The sequence below is a fragment of the Petaurus breviceps genome, unplaced genomic scaffold (genome assembly GCF_028583685.1).
Source record: "Petaurus breviceps papuanus isolate PSGF00001 unplaced genomic scaffold, PetGlider_PUasm1.0 90397, whole genome shotgun sequence".
In the NCBI taxonomy this organism is placed as follows: domain Eukaryota; kingdom Metazoa; phylum Chordata; class Mammalia; order Diprotodontia; family Petauridae; genus Petaurus; species Petaurus breviceps.
In genome coordinates this window covers 158,537-182,965 of record NW_027187239.1, presented here as the reverse complement: position 1 = coordinate 182,965, position 24,429 = coordinate 158,537, and the positions used below count along the sequence as shown (strand labels likewise).

General features: G+C 50.9%; 2 protein-coding genes across 2 annotated transcripts in view; one reads left to right on the top strand and one right to left on the bottom strand.

The window, feature by feature from the left end:
* The window catches only part of TMEM258 (transmembrane protein 258), a 428,372-nt gene that overhangs the window by 251,900 nt on the left and 152,043 nt on the right, over positions 1-24,429 (bottom strand). The gene's annotated exons all lie outside the window — the stretch shown is intronic.
* On the top strand, positions 7,649-24,054 carry BEST1 (bestrophin 1). The gene is made up of 10 exons (XM_069108524.1): positions 7,649-7,800; positions 8,625-8,719; positions 13,979-14,212; positions 15,905-16,059; positions 16,818-16,895; positions 18,028-18,180; positions 19,022-19,102; positions 20,415-20,566; positions 22,590-22,975; positions 23,262-24,054. The coding sequence occupies exons 1-10, from the start codon at positions 7,649-7,651 to the stop codon at positions 23,393-23,395; spliced, it is 1,620 nt and encodes a 539-aa protein (XP_068964625.1). The 3' UTR covers positions 23,396-24,054.

Genomic DNA, 24,429 nt, shown 5'->3' with positions numbered 1-24,429 from the left:
TCAAGTCTTGCCAGCTGAGCCCTATAACCTTGATCTTGTAGAGCCATAAGTGGGTTCTTCTTTAGAATGAAGAAGTCGGTCTACATGACCTTTAAGATCCATTGTTTTTTTAACTCTGTGACCGTCTGGTATCTTGTTGACTTTGGACAAGACCCTTAGCCTCTGCCTGGGCCAGTCCCCATCCTCTAAGGCCATTCCCTAGCACTTTGTCATTCTGTGTTGACAAAGGGAATTACCACAATGGGAGTTTCCAAGACAGATGATTACAAAAATGCTGTTATATTTAATTAATTTAATGCTATTATACTATTGTCTTACCACCAGGTAAGCTAGAGAGAAATTTTTCATTACTCTCATAAACTGTCCACTAAATCTCAGAAGGGTTAGGCTTTACAATCTATATGGTCTATATAGATATAAATATATATAATACATATGTAATATATAAGTATAAATGAAGTACCTAGGCTAATGAGATCCTTGAAACATGATTTACAATATATTACAACATAAAATAAGTTATTGGACTCATTGTGATTAATAATATTTAATATGCTATTAATTAATATAATAGTTAATAATGTTGGTAAAAACTCACATTCCTATAGCTCTTTAAAATGCTTTCAGGACAATTCAACGAACACTTCTATGTTCCAGGCACTCAACCAGGACTGTGGCAATAAAGACAAAAACAAAATTGCCCCTGCCCTCAGAGGGCTTCCATTCCAGCTCCCGTGGCCAGCACAATCACCAGGAGAGAGAAGAGAAGGCAGCCTAGGACACTGTCTAGGAGGGACAGCCACCGTTAGGGAGCATGGCCTGGAGGACCAAGCTGGAGCAGAGGAGGAGAGTGAAAACTCAGGAAGATGGAAGTGCTAGGAACAGAAAGGCAGTCAGCCTCAAAGACTGAAGAGAGGCCAGGAAGGGCAAGGGGCAGCTAAAGACCAGGCGAGCAGTCCAAGACTCCTTATCTCCATTGCACAAACAGGGACAGTGAGGTACATGGCACAGGGGAGCGGGCTTACCCCAAGTCATGTAGGGAATAAGTCTCAGACCCAGTAAAATAGGAACTCTATTCTCTTGACTTTAAGAGAAGTGCTCTTCAAACATCACACCCTAGCTATAATTAGTCCCCAATTTATAGATGGGAAAACTGAGACCCAGAAAAGAGAAATAACTTTTTAAAAATTGATTTTATTGATCTTTTTTGGTTTTACATCACCTGGATTTTCCCCTATATCTCTTCCCTTCCCTCTCCCAGCTATCCCTTATAACAAGGAGGTTTTTTTTCTAAAGGAAGAAAAGGAAAAAAATTCAGCAAAAACTAATCACTCCACTGAAAAAAACTGATACGGTATGCAATGATGTGGGCTCCCATCCCCTACCTCAGAAAAAGAAGAGGTGGGGGAAGCAGCAAAGTACCTTTCCTGACATTTCCTGGCTGGTCCTCTGATTTTAAATCTAGAATTCTATCACCCACCTAAGAGGCTGTCACAAGAATGATGGTGTCACCTGCCCCTAACTCTCCCCAACCCATCTTAAGGGACTCAGGTTGCGCTCACAACATAGACCTTTTCCTCAGGAAAAAAAAAAAAAAAAAGGAAAGGTCAAGGGCCAGCAGGAGGGCCCCTCAGGACTGAGGCACCCTCCAGTGGCCACTCTGGGAGAGGCAGGGACCTCCAGCCCAGAATCCTCTCCAAGTTCCCTTCCTGTCTTGGAACCCCGTTGAAGAGAAGAGGGAGCAAGAGGGTCTTTAGACCAGCATTTCCCAAACTCCCTGGGCCTCAGGACACTGGGGGAGGAAAGGACCTGGTATCTACGGAGGGAATTTAGAAATGCTCTCAGGCTGGCAGAGCACTCTACACATTTCATCTCTTTTGATACTGCAAGTGTTTTCTGTGACCTCTAAATTTGATGCCCTAGGACAAGCCCCAGTTGCCCTTCCCTGGTGTTGGCTCTGGTTAGTAATCAAAGAGATGGTCCTTTGTTTCAGGAAAAGCCTTTGTTCTTTAAAAGTAATATGCCATTTCCCAAATGCAGCCCAGCCCATTTGTGAGGTCATAGATTTAGAGCAGGGAGGGGCCTCAGGGGCCCCAGAGGTCATCTAGTCAACCCCCCCCCCCCCCAGCCTTTTATAAAATGAGAAGGCTGGACTTGACCTCAGAGGGCCCTTCTAGCTGAGGAAGGCTTTTGAAAGAAAACACTCTGGGAATAGAAAGGGGTGATCCCATATGTTCTTTCTTCTTTCCTTCCCTTCTCCTCTCCTTTCCTCCTTTCTTTTTTCCTTCCTTTTTCTTTTTTTTTGCTAGTTTGCATATCTCCTGTAATGTAAAATGTAACTGTAAAATGTAAAAAAAATATCCTTTTTAAAAAATTTGCTTTTATTGTTGTCTGTGTTTTTATATTTTAGGAAACTGTTATTGATATCTTTAGTTTTCCTGTCACATCCATTTTCCCAACATCCCTCAGTCCTCTGAGAGGGCTAGACCTCTTCACAAAGAGTGAAAAAGAAGGGAAATAGAATGTACAGACACATCATCCAAGTCCAGGACCATCCCATGCAGTTAGCTGCACCTGTAGCCACCCCTACCTCCCCCACCCGGCCCCTCACACATCAGCATGCCTTGCTTACCTATGTGTGCTGTTAAAGAAGGCGCTGCCTGCCCACGACGCTCTTTCCAATGGCAGTGAAGGCCAGAGTGGGGAGGCTGGACTTCATCTCATGAATAATGGGGAGTCATTGAAGGTTTGTGAAGGCCAGCAAAGGGAGGGATGTGCACATAAGCCAGATTATAAGGGATCTATGAATTCCCTGCTCAGGGCAGTCCTCCTACTGGCGCCAATAGAGACCCATCTCAGTCCTCCCATCCCTCCTAAAGGATCTTTACCTTTAAGGCATGCATCAAGGTCTCCTAAGATTCTGTGGTTCTCAGGGCAACCTTGGGTCTACAGGCAATCTCACAGTCCCTGGGTGACCCACTATTGACATGGAGGAGCCTTGGGCATTTGGACAGAGCTGAGGTGGGAGATCAAGTAACCTGCGATGTCACTGGTATAAGGAACTCCCAAGTGAGGAAATCCCCTCCACTGATGCAGACTGGTGCCTTTTCTGCAGCTTCTGGAGCACGGAAAGACTAGGGGACTCACCCAGGATCACGCAGCCAGCACTTCTCAGAACTGGGACTTGAATCCTGCTCTCCCCAGCTTGGCGGTGGCTTTCTATTGGCTACACCAGGCTGCCTCTCACAGTAGATACAAAGTCAACTTTTGTTGTACTGAGCTTTTGGGGAGAGATTCCGTTTATGGGCCTCATTTCTGAAGATGCCAGTGACATCACGGGGTGACGACGTGATTGCATGTAGGTTGGATTTAAGTTAGGCAGAGCTGCCCAAAGTGGTCAGCATGGCCTCTCTGCCAGAATCATCAGAATCTGGCGTCAGGATGAAGGCCAAGACGGCGCGGTGGCCCAGTGTGCAGTAGGTGACCTTGGCACCTTCCATGTCTGAGCAAACTCTCGGCGCCCCACAGCGCCTGCTTCAGCTGCCATGTACCCATTCTGCTGGGAGAAATCTTCACATGCTTGAGGCAGACACAAGCCTAACTCACCTGTGGGCTTGCGGCCCAACCGTTACCTCGAGCCTGTTCCAGCCCATCTTTATCAGGGTGTGGCCACTGCAGCTGCCACAGCTTCTTGGAGCTGCAGGTGAGAACTGGGTGACAGATGGACAGCCACAAAGGTGGATGAGCAGAGGTGAGGGTCCTCTCTGAACATGCATCTCATGCATCTCACATGACCTCGTATGCAAAGGTGCACTCAGGAAACACAGTCCCCAACTTAGACCCACCAAGCGACTTCATTTTTCATGTGAAGCTTTAGCAATGTTTCTTGTTCCTGCTGTCCCTCCCCAGCCCCCATACATACAACCCATGTGACCCTGGGTAGGTTATCAAACTTCTCAGTGCCCCACACAGCTCTCTAAAATGATCGATTGTAGAGGGGGTGTAATCTGCAGTGGTAAAGAGAGTTCTCTCAGTTCCACATAGCAATGAACTCTCAGGCTCACCCATATTCCTACCCTTGTGTTTTTATAGCCCAAGCAGTTCCAGCTGTACCTCCTCTCCAGACCCAGCCACACACGCCCACAACCAAGTGAGTCTTCCCTTATAACAAAGAAAACCAGTTTCCACCATAACCACATCTGATGATGTAGTCAACACTCTGCACCCATAGTCTCCCACCTCTCCAACCAACGGAAGGAGGTGCCTTTCCTGGTTTCTTCTCCAAGGCCACCTTGGGCCATTACAATAATGTTCATTAGGCTTCGTTTCATGATCTTTTCACTTCCATCATTGAAGTTACGATGTTTTGTTCTCCCCAAATGGGCCAAGCTATACGAGGAGGCATTGGGTGCCCTTGTGCCAGGTGCCTAGATGCCCTTGTCTAGGATGTGGTAGGATCACCATCCCAGATTGTAATAGATGCTGGACTTGGAGTCAGGCAGAGCCGTGCAAATTCAGCCTCAGACACTTCGGAGGGACCGTGGGCAAGCTTCCTAAACATCTTCCTGAGCCTCAGTTTCCTCATCTGTTAAATAGAAGCCTACCTTATAGGGTTATTGTGGACAAATAAAATAATGCGCACAAAGGGCTTTGTAAACCTTAACGTGAGCTGATGCAGTCTGTGAAGCGCCTTCCAACTCTGGGATTCTGAGACTTTTTAAAATTAATTTTTTTCCATGAGCAAAAATCAATTCCTTCCCCCCCACCATGCTCCCTAACCATTAAAAAATAAAAAAGACAAAAAAGATTCTTGTAATAACTAGTGAAGCAAAATGAATCCCTGCCTTGGCCCTGTCCCCAAAAATCTCTGTCTCATTTGGAGATTTGAGCAGTGCTGTGGAATCTGTGAATTCTTCACGCCTGCCCATCGATTGTGTCTCTAGGAAGACGGGGCTCCCTTGTCTAAACAAGCCTGCCTGCTCTCTCGTTCTCTCCTCAAGCCCAGAAGAGCAGAGAGAGGGGCTGGCTGCCTAGCCTTCTAAAGGATGGTTGAGGACAGACCCCGCAACTGGACTGGACCTAAGCTCCGAGTGGAATGAGGAAGAGAAACCAGATTTCTCAGGAAAGCAGAAGAGAAAGACAAAGCATGAAAGGCTGACTTTAGGGAACCAAGCAGAGAAGATAAAGATTCCTCTGTATCTCCTACACCAGACAAACCGGCCCTCCTTAACTATCCTGGTGCCTCTATTATTGGTGCCCAGCGAGGAAGAGGAAGGATTCCTGGCCCAAAGGCACCAAAAATAAGTCCTTTCCCACAGACTTTTGGCAGCAATTACCAAGTAATTACCAAGAAAGGCAAGGCAGGCTTCTTGGGATTTCCCCGCCCTCTCGGCAGGTACTGTTCTCTTTAACGAGCCTTCTGGAGGGACTACCACCCCCTTGGAACCTTAAGGAGGGAGGGAAGAACAAAGCCAGGGATGTTCTTGGGGGAGAGCATTCTCTTGGTCGGAAGACATGTTTTATACCAGCTGTTCTTACTCGAGCAACTTAACAAAGACTCAATTTTTTGTCTTTAAAACTTGTATTTATTTTCAATTTATGGAATGAAATAGGCATTTCTATAACAGAGTATAGTAATAATAATAAGACTGCAGGTTGAGCTGTAAATTCGCTGTGTACAATCCGCTCTTCTCTAATTAAGCTCTGCTGCCTGTTGATGGCAGCCTGATAACCATCTAGACAGTAACACACGGATAGGGGCTCCATACCATAGAGCTAGAAACCCACTTCTCAGCACTTCAGGCTCCTCTGGAACCCTGGGGGAAGAGAGTTTGCTACCCTTTGGGCACCCAACCTGCCGGAGGGAGTGGGGGTGGGAGAGTAGCCCCAGGCCCTAGGCCACACTGGTACAGGGCCTCCTGCTGCTCTATGGATCCAGGGACGTCAACAGAAATACTGAGTTTCTGAGCAGGAAGGAGGCCTGCTGGGATTCAGCAGCTGTGGGGGCATAGGGCAGGTGGGAATCTGGTCTTGGGGTGTCTCATTTATAGCCACCAGGTCTGGGGGGTGGAGTCCTCTGAGACTTTCAGAGCCTCCTTAGATGAAAGTGGCAGGATCAGAGATTTGGAGCAGGAAGAGGCTCCTCAGGGGCCATCTAGTCTAACCTCTCCATTCTAAAAGTGAAGAACCCGAGTCTCGTGGAGGATAAATGACTTGTCCAAGGTCACATAGGTGTCAGATGCAGGATTTGAACTCAGATCCTTGGCTTCAGAGACATTTCTGTAGCACCAAATGTTAGCAGCCTTGCCCATGTCAGGCTAAACCAGTGGCCATTGCCAGCTTCCCTTCCTCCTTTTCCTCCTCCTTTTCCTCTGGTGCTTATCAGAGTGCTTAGCTCACAGAACATTCTCGATAAATGTTCATTCATTCATTCCCCCATCTCGTCTGGGTGATATCTTCACTGGGAGAAGTACTCCTCAGAAAGGACCTACCAGGCCATTTACACTGGGATTCAGTTTAATGAGTCCTCCTGGCTACACCCCACCTACCCCTACACACACTGCCTTCTTCACCTCCTCCTGCCCTGCCTCCTCTTCCTCCCCCTACCACTGGAAGAAGGCCAGGAACATTAGGGGAGGTGAGTCTGGGCACTGATCCTTCCTGCCCTGATTATGTGTGTGGGGCATCACTCCGGCCACGTGGACAGGAGGGGAGCAGGAAAGAATTAGAGGGGTCCCTGCCCCAGGGAAGGGGGTGTGGGTGGAGGTGGGGCTGAAGAGCAGGGGTGCTGCAGGGAACCAAGCAGGCTTTAGCTGGAAGATTAGACAGAGAGTGGGCAGAGACAACAGCCTCCTTTGTGGAAGGAATGGGGATTATGGAATCAAGTGACTGGGGCTGGCAGTGGGGCCCAGCTTGGCCAGGGTTTGGTCAGGACTCATCCCCCCAGTGGGGAGTGGGGATGAAGGGTTGGGGGAGCAATAGCAACCAGTTCCCTGGGGAGCTGATCAGAGCACTGAGCGGCCACACACTCCCAGGCACTGGCAGAACGTGGATGTCCCCGCTGTGAGTATGGGCAGAGAGGGTGGGAATAAAGGGGTGCCTTGGGAGCTATGTGGACACTGCAGGGCTTAGTCAGTAAAGGCATGTGGACCCCTGCTGAGACACCCCAAGATACTATGTACATACATGCACAAGCATATTACATACAAGGACATGCCTAGACACATGCACATACCTGTGGAGCAATGCATGTAACACACATACCCTCCGACTCATTTGATCTGATAAGTTTTAGAGAGACTGGGACTTGGGGAACATAAGTCAGGGCAAGCAATGTGGAGCAGAATGTTGGTTCAGACACTTTCCCCACCCAGGAGGGAGAGAGCCAGAGGACAGGAAAGCTTGCTGCCTTGGGAGTGGAAGTGGATGATGAGGGGGCAGGGGGCGTCATGGCAAGGACGGGATCCTGCAGCCTCAGGCCTTCCATCCCAGCAACAATGCCTGGCCACATTCCCCCAGTTCTTGGGGAGATGCCCCAAGGTCAGTCATCTGTTCTCCCTGTGTGGTCATCCTGTCCCCTGCCCTGTTTCTCCAGACCCTGCTGCTGCTGCCCAGTGCCCTCCCCTCGGCCTCTCACCCCAGGAGCATCATGACTGTCACCTACACCAACCGGGTGGCCAATGTCCACCTGGGCACCTTCTCCAGGCTCCTGCTGCAATGGCGGGGCAGTATCTACAAGCTCCTCTACTGTGAATTCTCCATCTTCATCCTCTGCTACTTCACTATTAGCATGATTTACAGGTGAGTCTGAAGAAGGGAAGGTCAGAGCTGGGAGAGACCTTAGGACTGAGAACATCTGGACTGGGAGGGATCTTAGAATATAGAACCTAGAACGTCAGGGCTGGGAGAAACCTCAGAACCTAGAACCTCACGTGTCAGGGCTGGGAGGGACCTTAGAACCTAGAACCTAGACTTTCAACTAGAGGAAATCTTGGAACATAGAACATGAGAGCTGGAAAGAACCTTCAATCATAGAAAGTCAAGCCAGAAGGGACCTGAGAATAAAAAATCTCAGAACTGGAAAGAATTTTGGAACACAGAATGTCAGGGTGAGCTGGAAGGAACCCTGGAGCCCAGTCCCTGGGAAGCCATGGCTTCATGAGGGTCCTGGGAAGTTCAGGGCTGGGAGGGATCTGCTGACTTGTCTAGTCCGGGGAAGAGGAAGGATGTGCACTTGCTTTTGTCGGCATTTTTGATCAGTGTTTTCTGTGGGTCAGCAGTGCTCGAGTTACAAGAAGCCTGTCCTGATCGCCCTCTGTTCTAGGGGCTCCCCTCGGTTGGTCATCTCTGATTCACCATGTATATAATGTGTTTACCTGTTGTCTCCCCCAGTAGACTGGAAGCTCCCTGAGAGCAGGGACCCTCCCAGCTCAGTGCCCGGCACATGGCCCTAGCTGTCTTGCTTGCCCAGGGTTACATGGCTAGTGCCTGAGGCAGGGTTCAAGCCCAGACCTTCCTGGTCTTCCAGTACCCTGTCTGCCCTAGCAGGCTCAGAAATGCCAGCTGTGTTCATGCTCATTGCCCGGCTTCCCGTGACCCCCTCCCTATCTCTCTGTCTTTCTTAGGCTGATCCTCAGTGAGAGCCAGAGGCTTCTCTTTGAGAAGCTGGCCCTGTACTGTGATAAGTATGCCCAGCTTATCCCTGTGTCCTTCGTGCTGGGTAAGTCCTGAAGGCCTCGCCTGCCCTCCCCCCAGACCCTCTTATCTGCCCCGGGAGGGCACGTCCCTGTGTCTGTGCCTGTCCATGTCCATCCACCTGTCCTCTGTTGGGGGAGAGAGGAAGAGAAAGGAGTGTGGTGGCAAGCAAGTCGGGGTAGAGGAGTGTGTTCAAGGTCCGTTCAGATCACGGTGAGCAACTATTTCTGACTTCTAGGAAGCACTATTCCCTTCTCAGTTCCCACTTCACTGAGAAGTAGAGGTTGTCTTCACATGCATCCAAAGCTAGGTGGGCCTCAGAGGCCAGCCAGGCCAACCTCCTCATTTTACAGATGAGGAAGCAGAGACCAGGGCTGGAGACGGGATTTGAATCCAGCTTCTCTGCTTCCAGAGCTATGTTCTCTCCACATCTGTCCTGAGCCCCCTCTTTTCCTGCTCTCTCATACCCACCCATTCTTTTGCTCCAGGCTCCCAGGCTAAGGTGAACCCAGCCCCTCTCACCTCCTCCTGGAGCTCATCCCCTCAATCTTTCTGTCCCTCATCCCCATCCTCCATCTTTCCTGTCCAGTGGCCCCTTTCCTGCTGCCTCCGAGCCTGCCCAGATCTTCCTCCATTCTTCTTTAGGATGTGTGTTCTGGCCCCCCTCTCTCAGAACCAGGCGGTTCCATTGGCCCCTGCAGGCTCGAAGGCACCCTGAGGGGGTTGTGGGGGTGTCCCCTCAAGCACCTCCCAGCTCCGTGTCCCCCACTGGTGGAAGCCACTATCCAGTCTGGTTCTACTTACCCTCTTAATCTCAGGATTTTGCAGAGAGACATTTACCTCAGGACGAACATACAAACATTTCCTCGACACTTTGGAAGCCCCACTCCCTAAAATCACCTCTTTCTTTCAAGGAAGAGGTTCCAAATTTAGCTCCATTCCTACCCAGAATTGGTATTTACCAAGTTCACGGCTGTGGTTCCAGTGGTCACTCGCAGCGATTCACTGACTGCAAAGCCCAGCCGGGATTTCCATGGCCCACCCTCCCACTTTCAGAACGTCCAAGGTTGGTGTGGTCTCTCACCAGACACCGGGAGCTAAGGAAACCCGGAATGAAGCCAAAAGAGGAAAACGAGGGAGCAGCTGGGGGTGACAGGATTCTAAAATTCCTCTGCAGCCAATCACAGAGCAGTCCCTTCAATACGTGGTTAGCTGACCAGAACCAGTGACTAACCTCTACCGAGCTGGGGGGGGGGGATCCTGCGGCCTCCAGGCCACACGTGGCCTTCTAGGGCCTTGGGTTTGGTCTTTTGACTGAGGCCAAGTTTTACAGAACAAATCCTTTTTTTAAGGGGCTTTGCTCTATGAAGTTTGGATTCAGTAAAAGGGCCCCGACTTGAGGACCTAGAGGGCCACATGAGGCCTCAAGGCTGCAGGTTCCCCACCCCTGCTCCAAGGTCTCTCCAAAGATCTTCCCAGGTTCTTCTCTTGGAGAGAAGCTAGCCTAGAGGCTTTACAGGGAGTTACTCATTAACTTCAGAAAAACCTTCCCTCCCCTCGAGCTAGCGATCTTTCCTATCTTTCTGCTCCTCTAGTTCACAGCCTAAGTCTCAGAATTACCTCACAATTGTCTCCCTGCCCTCATCTCCCATTCACTTCTCAGCCTCTTCGAATCTGCTTCCAAACCCCAAATTCAGCTGCGATTGCTCTCTCTGAGGTTCTTAATTTCCGGCCCTGAGGGCCTTTCTTCAGCCCTCACTCCATCTGCCCTCTCTGCACCTCCTGTCTGCTTCCAGCCTTACCTGACACTGCTCCCTCTTGGGTCTCCTCCTCCCTCTCCCCCCGTTCCTCCTCTGTGGCCACCCCACACCCCACTAGCTGTGGGCCTGACTCAAGACTGTCCCAAGCCCTCTCCTCTCCTCACTCACCAGCGGAAGTTCTGAACCATTTTTGTGTCATGGATCCCTGTGCTAGTCTGTCTGGTTAAGCTAAGAATCCATTCACAGGGGGGAAATATATATAATAGTATTTTATTTTTTAATACTTTATCTTTATTTCAATTAAAATGTCTTGTTTTTAATTTTGTAATTGAAAGAAGTACCAAATTTCAGTTAGAGGTTAGTGAAAATAAAGGGTTTTTCCCCCACCCATGTTCATAGATCCCTTGAAATCTCTCCACGGGTCCCTTGTGGGGGCTCTGCAGACCCCAGGTTAAGAATCCCTGCTTTCCTCTTTTTCTTGATGATTTCAACTCCCGTGGGTTTAATTCTTACCCCTCTACAAAGCACTCTCAGATCCACCTCTCCTTTCTTGCATTCCTATTGTCTCACTGCTACTGCAATCACATTGGCAGTCACCTGCCAGATAGCGCCACGTGGCTGTCCCACCTATGCCTCAAACTCAAGGTATTGAAAACAGAACTAATCATCTTCTCTCCCTCCTGCCTCGAATGTTCTCCTTCCTCTAAACTTCCATATATTCCGTGATGGGACCTTGAAGTCATTCTCCCCTGTCCCTGACCTCTGCTCAGCCCCACATCTACTCATCTGCCAAGGCTTGTCACTTCTCCCTCCTTGATGTCATTGCTCCTCTTCAAAAATGAAGGCTGAAAAACAACATCCTTCTCCCTGCTCACAATGATAGAACCTGAGTTCAGACCCTTGCCGCCTCTCCTGGACCCCTAGAATAGCATCCATCCCTCTAATCCATCCCCCCATTGCTGCCAAAAGTCTTCCCAAAGCACAGTTCTGATCATGTCGAACCCTGCTGTTTTATCCTCAGGGGCTCCCTATTGACCCTAGGGCACAATACAAATCTTCATCCAGGCATTTAAAGCTCTGTCCATTCTGGCTCCCTCGTATCTTTCCAGACTTACTCCATGCATACACTCTACATTCCAACCAAACTGGTTTGATAACTTTCCCCCTCCTTGAAATGCCATCCCCTTTGCACAGGCTGTGACCCATACCTGGGATGCCCTCCCTCCTCGAATCTGCCTCCCAGAACCTTTAGCTTCATTCAAGGCTTACCTCACTCTTGTGGACAATAAAGGAAGGGAATAAGCATTTATGTAGCGTCTGCTATGTGTTAAGTGGTTTTTTACAAATATGTTGAGATTCACAACATTCCTGCAAGGTAGGAGCTGCTATTATTCCCTTTTTACAGTGGGGAAACTGAAGCAAACGGAGGTGAAGTGACCTGCCCAGGGTCACGCAGCTAGTAAGTGTCTGAGGCTGGATGGACTCAGTTTTCCTGGCTCCAAGCTCAGAGCTTTGTCCATTGAACTGCTAGCTGCCTTCCTGATTCTTTATCCCCAAATAAAGCTGTATTTACTTAGCTGTGTCTCATTATTTTACCCAGTAGAATGTAAGCTCCCTGAAGGCAGGAGTGATTTTACCTTTTTCTTTCTATCCCCAGGTCCCTGTATCTTTGTTGAATAAATTGAATTCTACAATGACTTTTCGTTTTGCCCCCTTGAGATTATTCGCTCCTTGAGGGCACACATTGTCTGGTACATAAAAGGAGGCTAATAAATCCTTGTTGAGTGATTGGAACAGGGAATGGGCTAACACAGTAGCCAGAAGGCCTGTGGTTAGACAGGGCACAGGGGCAGGTGGTGAAATCTCTTTCTTGGGCAATTTTAAAGAAAATAATCTTTTGGGGGTAGTAGGAACATGCCCTACCTAGGAGAATAAGCAGCAAACGAGCCTCCCAGGACCCCCTTAGCCCTGGAGATCTAGGTTCTTATTTACACTCCCCTAATCCCTGGGGGATTCTTCCCAGTATAGAGAAGGGGGAAACTGAGGCACAGTCCTGCTCCACCTTCCCTGAGGTCACAAGCTAAGTGAAGGCGACAGCACGAGGAGTTTGAGATAATCCCCATCCCCACCTCTAGGGTCAAAGCCCAGAAAGGCAGATGGTCACTAACTCGGCCCGGAGTGAAATGAGCAGGGATTTCAGAGTCAGAACATCTGGGCTCAAATCTGCCTTAAACTCTCCCTGGGCAAGCTATCTCTCCTTTCCCAGCCCCAGTTTCCCCATCCATATAGAGTAAGGATCTTGAAGGTCCCTCTGTCCCCCTCTGATCCAAGTCTATCCCGGGGTCCCCTGCCCTCTCCCATCTACCATCTAACTCCCTCTCCTCCCTCCAGCCCATTAGGGCATCCCAGCTTCAGGTTCCTGACCCCAGGCGCCTCTGTCAGTGTTACCCTGGACTGTTCACCCTGAAGATCCCATCCTTCACCAGTATTGTCCCTTCTCCCTCTACAGCTCTCACATTCACCTCCTTCACTGCCTTCATATGGCCACCATCATGGCTCAGGCTCCCCTTATTGCTCTCCTAGACTGGAACCTCCTAATTAGTCTCCCTGCCTCTCCAATCCACCCTTCCCAAGTTGCCAAAGTGATTTCCCTTAAGCATCCATCTAATTATGCCAGCCCCCTGATAAATTCAGATACAAACTCCTCCATCTGACTTTTAAACTTCATATATATATATATATATATATATATATATATATATATATATATATATATATATATATATATACATATTGCCTTTTGGAGGGGGAGAGGTAGGGCAATTGGGGTTAAGTGACTTACCCAAGGTCACAAGACTAGTTTTTGTGTTGTGTCTGAGGCTGGATTTGAACTCAGGTCCTCTTGACTCCAGGGCCGGTGCTCTATTCACTGTGCCACCTAGCCACCCCCAGACTTTTCAAACCTCCTATAGCTTGGCCCCAACGTACATTTCCAACCTTACTGGAAATTTTTCCCCCTCCCACTGTATATTATATGGGCACCTTGGCCTCCTCTCCATCTCCATGACTTTGTAATGGTGGATCTTCTTGCCTGGAATTCCCTCTCTCTGTCTCTCTTTCTCTGTGTCTCTGTCTGTCTGTCTGTGTGTCTCTCTGTCTCTCTCTGTCTCTGTCTCTCTGTCTCTGTGTCTGTCTGTCTCTCTGTCTCTCTCTGTGTCTCTGTCTCTCTGTCTCTGTCTCTCCCTTCCTTCTGATAGAACCCCATGCTTGAAGCCTTACCTGATCCTCAGTGCCATCTCTCCCAAAACTGCATTATAATTAAACTAGCTGGGATTTATTGTCTAAACTCATCACGTTTATATGTGTGTGTGTTGATGGTGTGAGCTCCTTGATTCAGTCTTCCTCTTTCTGGGCCCAGAGCCCAGAACAGGGTCTGTAGGTGCTAACTCAATGTTTGCTGGCCAGCAGAGTGACTGAATGCTGGCGGGGCTCAGTTCCTCTCCTCCGCCTCTCCCCCGGCCCAGGTTTCTACGTGACCCTGGTCGTATCCCGCTGGTGGAGCCAATACCAGAGCATCCCGTGGCCTGACCGGCTCATGAGCCTGGTCTCTGCCAACGTGGAAGGCGAGGATGAACAAGGCCGGCTGCTCCGTCGCACCCTCATGCGCTATGCCCACCTGTGCACGGTCCTCATCCTGCGCTCCGTCAGCACCGCTGTCTACAAGCGCTTCCCCAGCACCCAGCACCTGGTGCAGGCTGGTGAGTGGCAGGGCTGAGGGAGGGCCTGTGGGATGCAGGCCCCGCAGCTCCCGCCCCATCTCTGCAGGGCCCTCGACCATCACCTGCGCGATGCTTTAAAGTCTGCAGAGTTTTACAGAGTGTCTCATGTTATCCTCACAAAGGCCCTGGGAAGCGGGTGCTGGCATTCACCTCATTTCACAGATGCGGAGCCTGAGGCAGAAAGAGGAAGAACTTGCCAGGCTCACACAGCTAATAAGTGTGGGAGGCTGGATTTGAACTTGGGGCTTCCTGACTCCAGGCCCAGGGCTCTGTCCTGGTGCTAGGTCAGGTTTCTTGGCTGGATCGGAACCCCAACACAGATGAGGGCATGGAGTCCCAAGGGGCACCCAGCTCTCTGGAAGAGACCCAGACAGTGACTTGCCCAAAGCCCAGGGTGAGTCTGTGATGGAGCCTAACCTCTAGACTCCATGGGATTTCAGCTGAGTAAGCAAGGCCTAAGGCATCCAGCTCTCCTCACTGAGGCCCAGAGAGGAGGCGTGACTTGTCCAGGGTCACGCAACTGTAAAGACAGGATTAGAAGCAGATTCCCCTCACTCCAAAGCCAGGCCCCCAGCCATGTTGGCGCCTCCTTGAGCTCAGATCTCCTGGCTCTTTTCTCCATACAGGTGGGTCTGGGTGTGGGGGACATGGGGTGCAGTGGAGGAAAGGAGTCAGACAAACAAAGCTGAATGCAGACAATGCCATCCTAGTCAGGGCCTGAGGGTCCCTGAGAGAACAGCAGCCTCAGCCCTCCTCTGGCAAGTCTGGCTAGTAGCAATTCGGGTTCATTTAGGCCAGAAAAGACCTGTGCTTGTAACACTCAGTCAACATCCACCATTAGGGCAAATGGGTGCCTGCTGGGGCATTTGTCACCTCAGAGAGCTGCCTGGGACTCCGAGAGGTTAGGCCTCCAATCCTGCTCTTTCTGATTCTAAAGCTGAACACCTACTACCTACCCTACCCTCCACAGGGCCTCCACTGTAACCAGCTCTTGGAGCTTTACAAAGCACTTGCCTGCTAACAGCCCAGAACATTGGGCAGCAGCCTCACTGAGGCTGGAGAATTAGTTAGCATAGCATGTGACCTCAGAGGTCATGTGGCTAGCCTCCTCATTTTGTAGATGAGGAAACTGAGGTCCAAGAGAGTTAAGTATGGCAGGGCAAGAAACTGAACACAGGACTTCCAACTCAGGGCAGCTAGGTGGTGCAGCAGGTAGAATGCTGGGCCTCCAGTCAGGCAGACATGGCTTCTTGGGTCCAGATCTTATCTCTGACACTTAAGAGTTGTGTGATCCTGGGCAAGTCACTTCACTCTGTTTGCCTCAGTTTCCCCATCTCTAAAATGAGCTGAAGAAGGAAATGCCAATCCACTCCAGTATCTCTGCCGAGAAATCCCCAGATGGGGTCAGGATGAGGCAAATATGAGGGAGACGTCTGAACGACAGCCTCTGACTCCGAATCTGGAAATCTTCCCACCTAACCATTGATTGCCCCAGGTTGACACAGGGAGGAGCGGTCAGGAGGCAGAGCTGGCCCCATGGACCCACTCAGCTGGTCCTGGGCTGTCTTCCCATCGTTTCTGTATCTCTGCCCCTCCTTCTGCGGGTCCCTCTCTTGGCCCCTTCCCATCCGCCCATCCCTGACTTGCTCTTTCTTTCCTGCTGTTCCCCAGGCCTCATGACCCCAGAGGAGCACAAAAGATTTGAAAGCCTCAACTCTCCCCACAACAAATTCTGGGTGCCGTGTGTGTGGTTCGCCAACCTGGCCGCCAAAGCCCGAAGGGATGGCCAGATCAGGGACAGCGTTGTCCTCCAGGGTATCCTGAATGTGAGCTTGGGCATCCTTGGGATTTGGGGTGAGAGGGAGGGAGGGAGGGGAGAGACCACGGGAGGGTCAGGGGTCATCCCACGAGTGGCCAATAGCCACAAGAGGCACCATAAGATTTGAAGACCCCCTGGGCTGGACTTTTTCCCTATATGCTGGCCACTACCCAAGCCTGAGCATAGCATTGAGGCACCACATGGGACAGTGGCCCTGAGTGGTACACTGTCCCTGGGGCCGGCCTTTGGGAGTAGATAACAGCTCAAGTTTGCTTTGCCCTCAGCCATTTACAAACACTTTCCTCACAACAACCCTGTGAAACAGGTAATTCAATGGTATGACCTTGATTTTATGTGGAGAAACTGAGGCTTAAAGGTTTTGAAATAACTTGTCCAGAGGCATAAGGAAAGGGAAGCAAATTATACAGAAAAAGCTCTGGGTTTAGGACTCAGAATATGAGTGTTGCAGTTGATCTGAACTTGAACAAATCACTTCCTCCCTTGGACTCAGTTTCCCTAACTGTAAAATGAGGAGGGTTAGGCTAGACCTTGATGGTCCTTTTTAGCTCTGAGATCTTGGCCCTCAGATCCCAGGGCTCACCCCATCACAGCCCACCATCTCTCTCTTTGCTATACTCTCAGCAGCCACGAGAGATGGCCAATTCCCAAACAAGGTAGCGAGGGGGGAGCATGTGGGTCCCAAGGAGGCATGAGGAGGGTTCACGGATGATGGTCTCCTCCCTGTCCCGCTCTGCTCTTCTCCAGGAACTGAACACCTTACGCTCTCAGTGCGGTGCCCTCTACGGCTATGACTGGATCAGTGTGCCTCTGGTCTACACACAGGTGAGCAAACCAGATCCGGGGGAGGGCCAGGATGATGCAGGATTCCGAGAGGGCCAGAAGTTTGGGCCATTGCTGCAGGACAGATGCCACCTGAGGGGCTCACACTTGTCAGAGGACTTTGTCCTGGACAGTTTGGCAGACGGTCTGGTGAGACCCACAGACTCATGTTTTTAAGGGCATAAACATGAAATGCACAGGTCTACAAAGGAAAGCAAGTTTATTGAAATCCATTGATTAAACAGCCCTTCTGGCTTGTGCACTCTCACAGGGGAAGGCGCAGGGAGACAGGCTGATATAAGGGGAAACTTCCCAGGGACCAGACTTGTCTAAATGCGGGCTTGGCAGGTCGGGAGCTCCCTGTTTTTTGGCCCGTTGGCAGGAATGCCCCAATGATAATCGTCAGCATTTCTCTGGCTCCTTGGACGTGTGACCCTCACGAGATCCTCACAGCCCTGGGAGGCTGACGTTGGGAGCATTTTGCAGGCAGAGAGAGTCCAGTTTGCCCAAAGGTCTGAAGCCTAATAGGGACTCAGGCCTTCCTGACCCCAAGTCTGCTTGTCCACCTAGTGGCGTTAGAGAATATTTCTGTCCAGGCAGGGCTTGGACCGGACGGCCCCTGAGGACCCCGGAGGCTCTGAGACTGTGTCTGTCCTGTGGCTACATCATGACACTGAGGGGGAGAGAATCTGGCCTCTTTGGCCTAAAAGGGATCAAGCATGAAACCCTGACAAATTCTACAGCATCCAAGGTTCTAAAGCTCCTTCTGGTCTGGGGAACATACCATGTTCTCTGCTCAGAGGCAGAGAATCCCAGAGCCCAAGGGTCCCTTCCTCTTGTTCCCTGAAATGGGGAGGCTGAGCAGGAAGCTGAGGGGGAGAGGGTTCCCTACACAGGACTCTCTGGACTCTCCAGCTTCCTTTCAGTTCTGAGGTTCTGGGGGGCCACGATCTTGAGATGCTGAGACTCTTAGGCCCAGTTCCATCAGGAGGTTGGACTGGTGGAGAAACCACCACAACGGAGGGCTGGTGCCAGCCTCCGATGTCTCTGCTTGTCTAGGAAGGGGGCCCGGGAGGGAAGGAGCCCCCCCACCCAGTGCAGGGTCACTCATGGCCTTCTCCACCTTACAACCCAGGTGGTCACCATCGCTGTCTATAGCTTCTTTCTGGCCTGTCTGATAGGGCGGCAGTTTCTGGATCCGGCCAAATCCTATCCAGGCCATGAGCTAGACCTCCTCGTGCCTGTCTTCACTCTTCTCCAGTTTTTCTTCTATGCCGGCTGGCTGAAGGTGAGCCAGGGGGCAGTCCTGTGCCAAAGGATGACAGTGGGAAGGAGCTGGGTGGTGTGGGGGAGGGGAGGAATGGAGACCTGGAGGAGAGAGTGAGAGCTCACCCACAATGGTGAGCACCAAAAGGAACATTCTAGGTATAAAAAGATTGGTTCCTGTCATCTCAGCCATTCTACCTTCTGTGTTCTCAGACCCTCCCAGCCTTGATGATCTGGGAGCCATGACATTCTTTTTTTGAGGCAGTCAGGGTTAAGTGACTTACCCAGGGTCATACAGCCAGTAAGTGTCTGATTCTGGATTTGAACTCAGGTCCCTCAGAGTCCAGGGATGGTTGCTTTACCCACTGAGCCAGCCACCTAGCTGCTTCTTGACATTCCCTTTTTTTACAGTCAGGATCCTCAGAGATCTGAAATTCTCTGTTCCAAGGTCCCTCCTAGTAATGAAGTTCTCTGTTCTAAGGCCCCTCCTCTCTGTTCCAAGTTCTAAGGCTTCTCCCAGCTGTAATGTTCTAAAGTCCCTCTCCACTCTGTTTTGCGTCCTAAGGCCCCTCCCATCACTGAAGTTTTCTGCTCTCAGCTGCTCAGCTTGAGCTGGGCCTCAGAGGAAGACTTAGGGGCAGGAAGGATGTGGCTGGCAGGCAATCCCAGCCTGGCGATGCTTGGAGGGGCCTGGACAGGGGCAGGCATCAGGAAACGCTCGATGGAGCCCTGTCCTCCAGACTGGCTGGGCAGAGGCTGTGCCCACCTGCCCTGGGGACGTCCGAGCCCTCCGATGGATCCCCAGGTTACAGAAAAAGCATTTCTGAAGCATCGGTGCTGTCCTTCCCCTCTCCCCATATCAGGTGGCTGAGCAGCTCATTAACCCCTTTGGAGAAGATGACGATGACTTTGAGGCCAACTGGCTGATAGACAGGAACTTACAGGTACAGGAGGAACCCAGTCAGCCAGCACTGAGCAGGCAGGCGGGTCCTGCTCTCTTCTAGGCACTTTGAGGCAGGGAAAAAACCCCTTTACCAGTGGGCAAACCCTTGTGCTGGAAGGTGGGGGAGGTAACAGAATCTAGATAGGACACAGTCCTAGGTCCCCTGGAGCTTACACCCAACAGGGTAGATAAGATACCAGTTCTGATTGCAAAAATGCCCCCCAAGCAAATGACTTGCAGTTTATAAAAATGTTCTCAGACACAGTCACTTATCCACTCTCTATAGCAAGCCCCTCTAACTAGGCAGCTACAAAAGTCAGCTAGCCTTTATAAAGCACAACAGCCTTGTAAGGTAGGGACTATTATTACCCCCATTTTATGGATGAGGAAACTGAGGCAGGCAGCAGGGTCACACAGCTAGTGTCATTTGAAGTCAGGTCTTCCTGACTCTAAATCTAGAAGCTCTATCTATTTTGTCCCCTAGCTCCCTTTAAAAGCCTACATCCTAGGCAGTCAGTGGGATTTCCTGAGTGGAGGGGATGACAAGGTCAGAGACCTCTTTGAGTCAACTAGAAGTCAGTTAACTATCAGTTCTTAACTTATTACTCTGTGCCTGGCACTGGCACTGTACTAAGAATCAAGGAGGTTTGGATTAAAAATAAATAAATCTGAAGTTCACAGACACACAAACAACCCAGAAAGCTGGATCTCTTCTCTCTGGGACATCCTAGTTCACAAACATTCATTCATTCATTTACATCTTCAACAAACATTGATTAAACAGTTTCAGTGTGCCAAGCCCCACCTTCTAGCCAAGGGGGGGGGGGGGGGCCCTACTACATTTAACTAGGATGTGGATCCCTGCCCTCAGGGAGTTTATAATCTAACAAACCCAAAAGAGAGGCTGTAATGACTGGGACCAGAGGTCTGAGGATGGGGAAATGAGGAAAGCCTGGCTGAAGGGGCCAGCCTCTGAGGTGGGTGGGTGTTTAAATGTGGGGAGGGAGGCCATCCCAGGTCTAGGGCACAGAGAGCCAAGAGAGGAGGCCAAAGAGCAAAAGATGGGGGCGGGGGGGGGGGCAGGGAGAATAGCCCAGGCTGTCTAAAGTATATAATGAAGGCGGCTTTCCCTATGGCAGCCTGCCCACCTCCAAGTTCATCCACTCTCACTGAATTTCAGCAGGATTCAGATAGAGGGGATGAAAAGGAGAGCATGATTGACCCCAAGAGCCACACTTCCAGGGAACAGCCTGGGGCTCCCCGATTCAGTCCCTTTCCTCTTTCTCTCTCCTTCTCCCCCTCCCCACCCACAGGTCTCTCTTCTGGCTGTAGATGAAATGCACCAAGACCTGCCAGTCCTGGAAAAGGACATGTACTGGAACGACCCAGATCCCCACCCGCCCTACACGGCCGCAGCTGCCGAGTCCAAGCGGGCGTCCTTCCTGGGCTCCACCTTCAACATCAAGTGAGTCCCCCTCCCCCTGTCCTGTCTCGGTGGGGGGGAGCTGCAGGGAGCAGCGGATGGACCCCTAGGCCTCCTTCATCTGCAGGAAAATCCCAGGAGGCTTGGAGGGAAATGGTTTCTAAGGAGGCAGACTGATGTAATAGAACATCTTGGAGCAGAGAGGCCTCTGGGGCATGAGCATAAGACATTGGTTGTCTCTCCCCATCAGGTAGAATGAGCCCAGGCAGCTCCCATCTGCCTCTTCCTGGCTGTAAGACCAAGGCTCTAAGACTCCATTCTTTCTCTCTCTCCCCTCTCTCCCTCCCTCCCTCCCTCTCTCTCTCTGTCTCTGTCTCTCTGTCTCTCTGTCTGTCTCTCTCCCCTCTCTCCCTCCCTCCCTCCCTCCCTCCCTCTCTGTCTGTCTGTCTCTGTCTCTCTCCCCTCTCTCCCTCCCTCTCTGTCTCTCTCTGTCTCTGTCTCTCTGTCCCTGTCTCTCTCTCTCCTCTTCTCTCTCTCTCATATTAATGTGACCTTTATTGTGCAGCCCATCTGGTCTTTTGGACATCCCAATAAGCATACAGAATAATAACAAACACCAAACCCAACAATTCCAAATGACACCTGAATCTTAATCCAAAGTCACATCTCCTAAAAATATGACCCTGCAGTGACAACATCATGAGAAGAAATTAATAGCAAAAAGTAAAGAATTGGACTCAATGTCCTCTAAGACTCCATCCAGCCCTAAACCCTGGGATGCTCTGAACCCTCGGGGGCTCAGGGGATCCCCCCCAGGCTCTGGTTTTCCAGTTGCAATCACAGAGGACTGAGCCCTGGGAGAGCGTTTAGGGGCCATCTGGTCCAACCCCATCATTCTGCAGACAAGGAAGCTGAGGCCCAGAGAAGGGAGGTGGGCGGTCCAAGGTCCCATTGTAGGAAGGAAGCCACCAAATTGGGATTTAAGCCCAAATCCTCTGATTTCTAAATCTGGGGCTCTTCTTCCCTCAGCCCTAAAATGCCACCTCTGCCGACTCCCATTTCCTTGAGTCATTGCTTTGGGGAAGGCTCGAGCCACCCCATTTCTCCTGGCATTGATCACATAAGAAATGGTGACATTTTAGAGGAAAGCAGCTCTGCAATGGCGGCCATTGCACATGGTGGATTGATGCCTGGGTGTCGGGGGTCCCCTAGTGGTGTGATTTGCGAAGCGCCAGGAAGGACTCAGTTCTCCACTGGGATGCCCCAATGTCTGAAATCCTACCGTTTGCAATTTCAGGAAATCATGAGATTTTAGAGCTACAAGAGTCTTAGAATCATAGGATTTAGAGCTGTAAGGGAATGCTGATAACTTATCAGATGGGAAAGTCATTGTGATGCCTGCTAGCGTTTATATAATGCTTTAAGGTTTACAAAAATGCTATACAAACATCATCTCATTTATCCAAACAACCCCCGGGGGTCACAGATGCTGTCATGTTCCCATTTTACACCTGAAGAGACTGAGGCAGGCCAAGGTGAAGCTACACGTCCCATGTCACACAAGCAGGGAGTCTCAGAGGGGGAATCTCTTTCTATTTGCCAAAGTAACCATCACACATGACCTAACTAACAGAGTGCTGGAACTCTAACTCAGGTCCTCTGACTGCATCTGACGCTCTCTCAATCAGACCACATTGCCTTAAGCCTCTAAGACTCCAACCTCTTCCACTTTGACCTTGGGGAGGGTCATTTTGCCCCCACTGGCCTCAGTTTCCTCATCAGTCTTTTTCTTCATCTGTAAATTGGGAGTGATAATACTCAGTTACATGAATGAAGTGGTAAGGATCAACAGAGATACCGAATATGAAAGCATTTTATAAATTCAGACGTGGCAGCCAAATGAGAGTTGTTACCATAAAAGTGTAAGGGCCAAGTATGTGTTTTTTCTGTGCCTGTCCATGCCTCCTGCAGGAGGCTGAGACAGGCTCTTCTTGAGGGGTGAATTGGGCTGTGGGGAGGAAGTCCTAATCCAGGCTAACAAGGTGGGCACTTTACCTCTTCCCAGCATGCAGAAAGAAGAGATGGCATTTCAGCCCCTGCAGCAGATCAAAGAGAATGAGGAAGCTGACCACTGCACACCCTTCCTGGGGCCCTTCAGTCGCCTGCTGGGGGTGCAGCCCCCCGGCTTCACTAGGTCTGCCTCCAGAATGAACCTGCTTCGGAGGAGAGATTACTTGTACCAGGATGTGGGCAAGCCCCGAAGCGCCCGGCCCTCCAGGGCCAATTCCTCTTCACAGGCCCGTTCCAGCTCAAGGGAGCAGTGCGAGAGCGAGGAATCAAACCTTCGGGAGCTGGAAGCCTTCATCTCCACACCCTTCCACGAGAGGCCTGGCTTCTACAGTGCCCCCCAGACACCCATCAGCTCCTTCCCTCTGGTTTTCCCCCTGAGGCGCCCACCGGGCAGACGAGGCCCTGCTCTCTCCAGTGCCCAGACTGGCTCATCCTTCAGCAAGGACAATTCTGCCAATTTCTGCCCATCACAGGCCAGCGACATGAATGCGAGCCAAAACTCTGTGACTTCCAGCATGAGGGGAAGTTTCGTGTGGCCTACAGAAAGAGGCAAAATCCCTGATGCCTCCTTGGTGGCCACCCTGGAGGACCATGTACCCAAGACAAATGAAGAGCTTAGTGCCCCAGGGACCCCCGAGGCCCAGAGCACAGCTCTAGAGAGCCCCAGCTTCCTCTTCCAGGCTGCATCTCCTGACGGGGAGAAGCCCGACGGCTTTAGGAGCCCTAGAAGCCCCTGGCAGCCCTGGCTGGCCCTGGAAAACACATCTGTTCTGTGTTCAGATTCACTCCCTGCTGCCATAGGCAGCCCCACTGATGACCCTTCTCTGCCCAGCTCCATCCCTCCCCTGCTCTCCCAAGTCAGGTACAACAAAGCTGCTCTGCCCACCTTGGAGGATGATGGACCCAGCACCCTTGGCCAGGTCTCCATGGAAACGTCGGGGCCTCCAAAAGATGTGGGGACTGTAAGTGATGCCCATTTCACCACAGAGCACAGGGCAGTTGCTGAGCATTGCCCCAAAGACTCAGGCATCTCCCTGGCAGGGGGAGACTTGGAGGGGCTGATAGAAACAATCCTGGAAAGAAGAGAGCTCTCTGACTCAGGGCAAGTGGGCATGTTCAGTTAGCCAGCACCCCGGGGCCTCTTAACTCAGGCATGAGTGTTCAAGGCTTTCTTATGCATTCCCTTATAGAGCAAACCCCTGGCCAAGGTGAACTAGACTGCAGAGGCTGGCCATCCAGGAGAGGGAGGGAGGGAGGAAGGAAGGGAAAGGAGGGAGAGAAAAAGGGGGGAAGGAGGAAAACAGGATGAAGGAAGAGAAAGAGGGACTAATAAAAGAAAGAGAGAGAAGGGGGAAAGGGGAAGGAAGGAAGAGAAAGGAGAGTGAGGAAAGGGAGGAAAGAAGGAAGAACAGACACCATGAGTGCTTCAGTTCCTTCCATCTGCTCACTGAAGGGTAGCACAGAAGCCGCTGAGGCAGAGAACACGGCACAGCCTGCTTCTTTATTATTCCTTCTCTCCAACAGGCCGAGCATTGTTCAGGACCCTTAGCCGCCACCTCCCCAGCAGCCTGTCCCCTCAAGCTTCTCCCTTCTTACAGCAGTCAGCTGTTTCCTTCGACCACAAAAGACTCAAAATATCCCGAACCCTCAAGCTCTCAAGCCACACGCTAAAAGAAAAAAGAAGAAACAAGAGGGATGTGGTGGCAAGCTGTGACCTCCCGCTTTCCCTTAGCCGGCCAGTGTGGGGACGGAGCCCCGGCTGGGCTGGGCCCAAGGAGAGCAGTCTCAGATCTCAAACGTGGGCGTAGATCACTAACAGCTTTAGGGGAGCTCAG

What these genes read in the sequence shown, in the direction of transcription:
- BEST1 (XM_069108524.1), top strand. Translation starts at nt 7,649, where the DNA reads ATGACTGTCACCTACACCAACCGGGTGGCCAATGTCCACCTGGGCACC. An exon ending in TCCTCCAGGGTATCCTGAAT is followed by an intron (nt 16,060 to 16,817) that starts GTGAGCTTGGGC and finishes GCTCTTCTCCAG; the next exon opens with GAACTGAACACCTTACGCTC. An exon ending in TGATAGACAGGAACTTACAG is followed by an intron (nt 19,103 to 20,414) that starts GTACAGGAGGAA and finishes CCCCACCCACAG; the next exon opens with GTCTCTCTTCTGGCTGTAGA.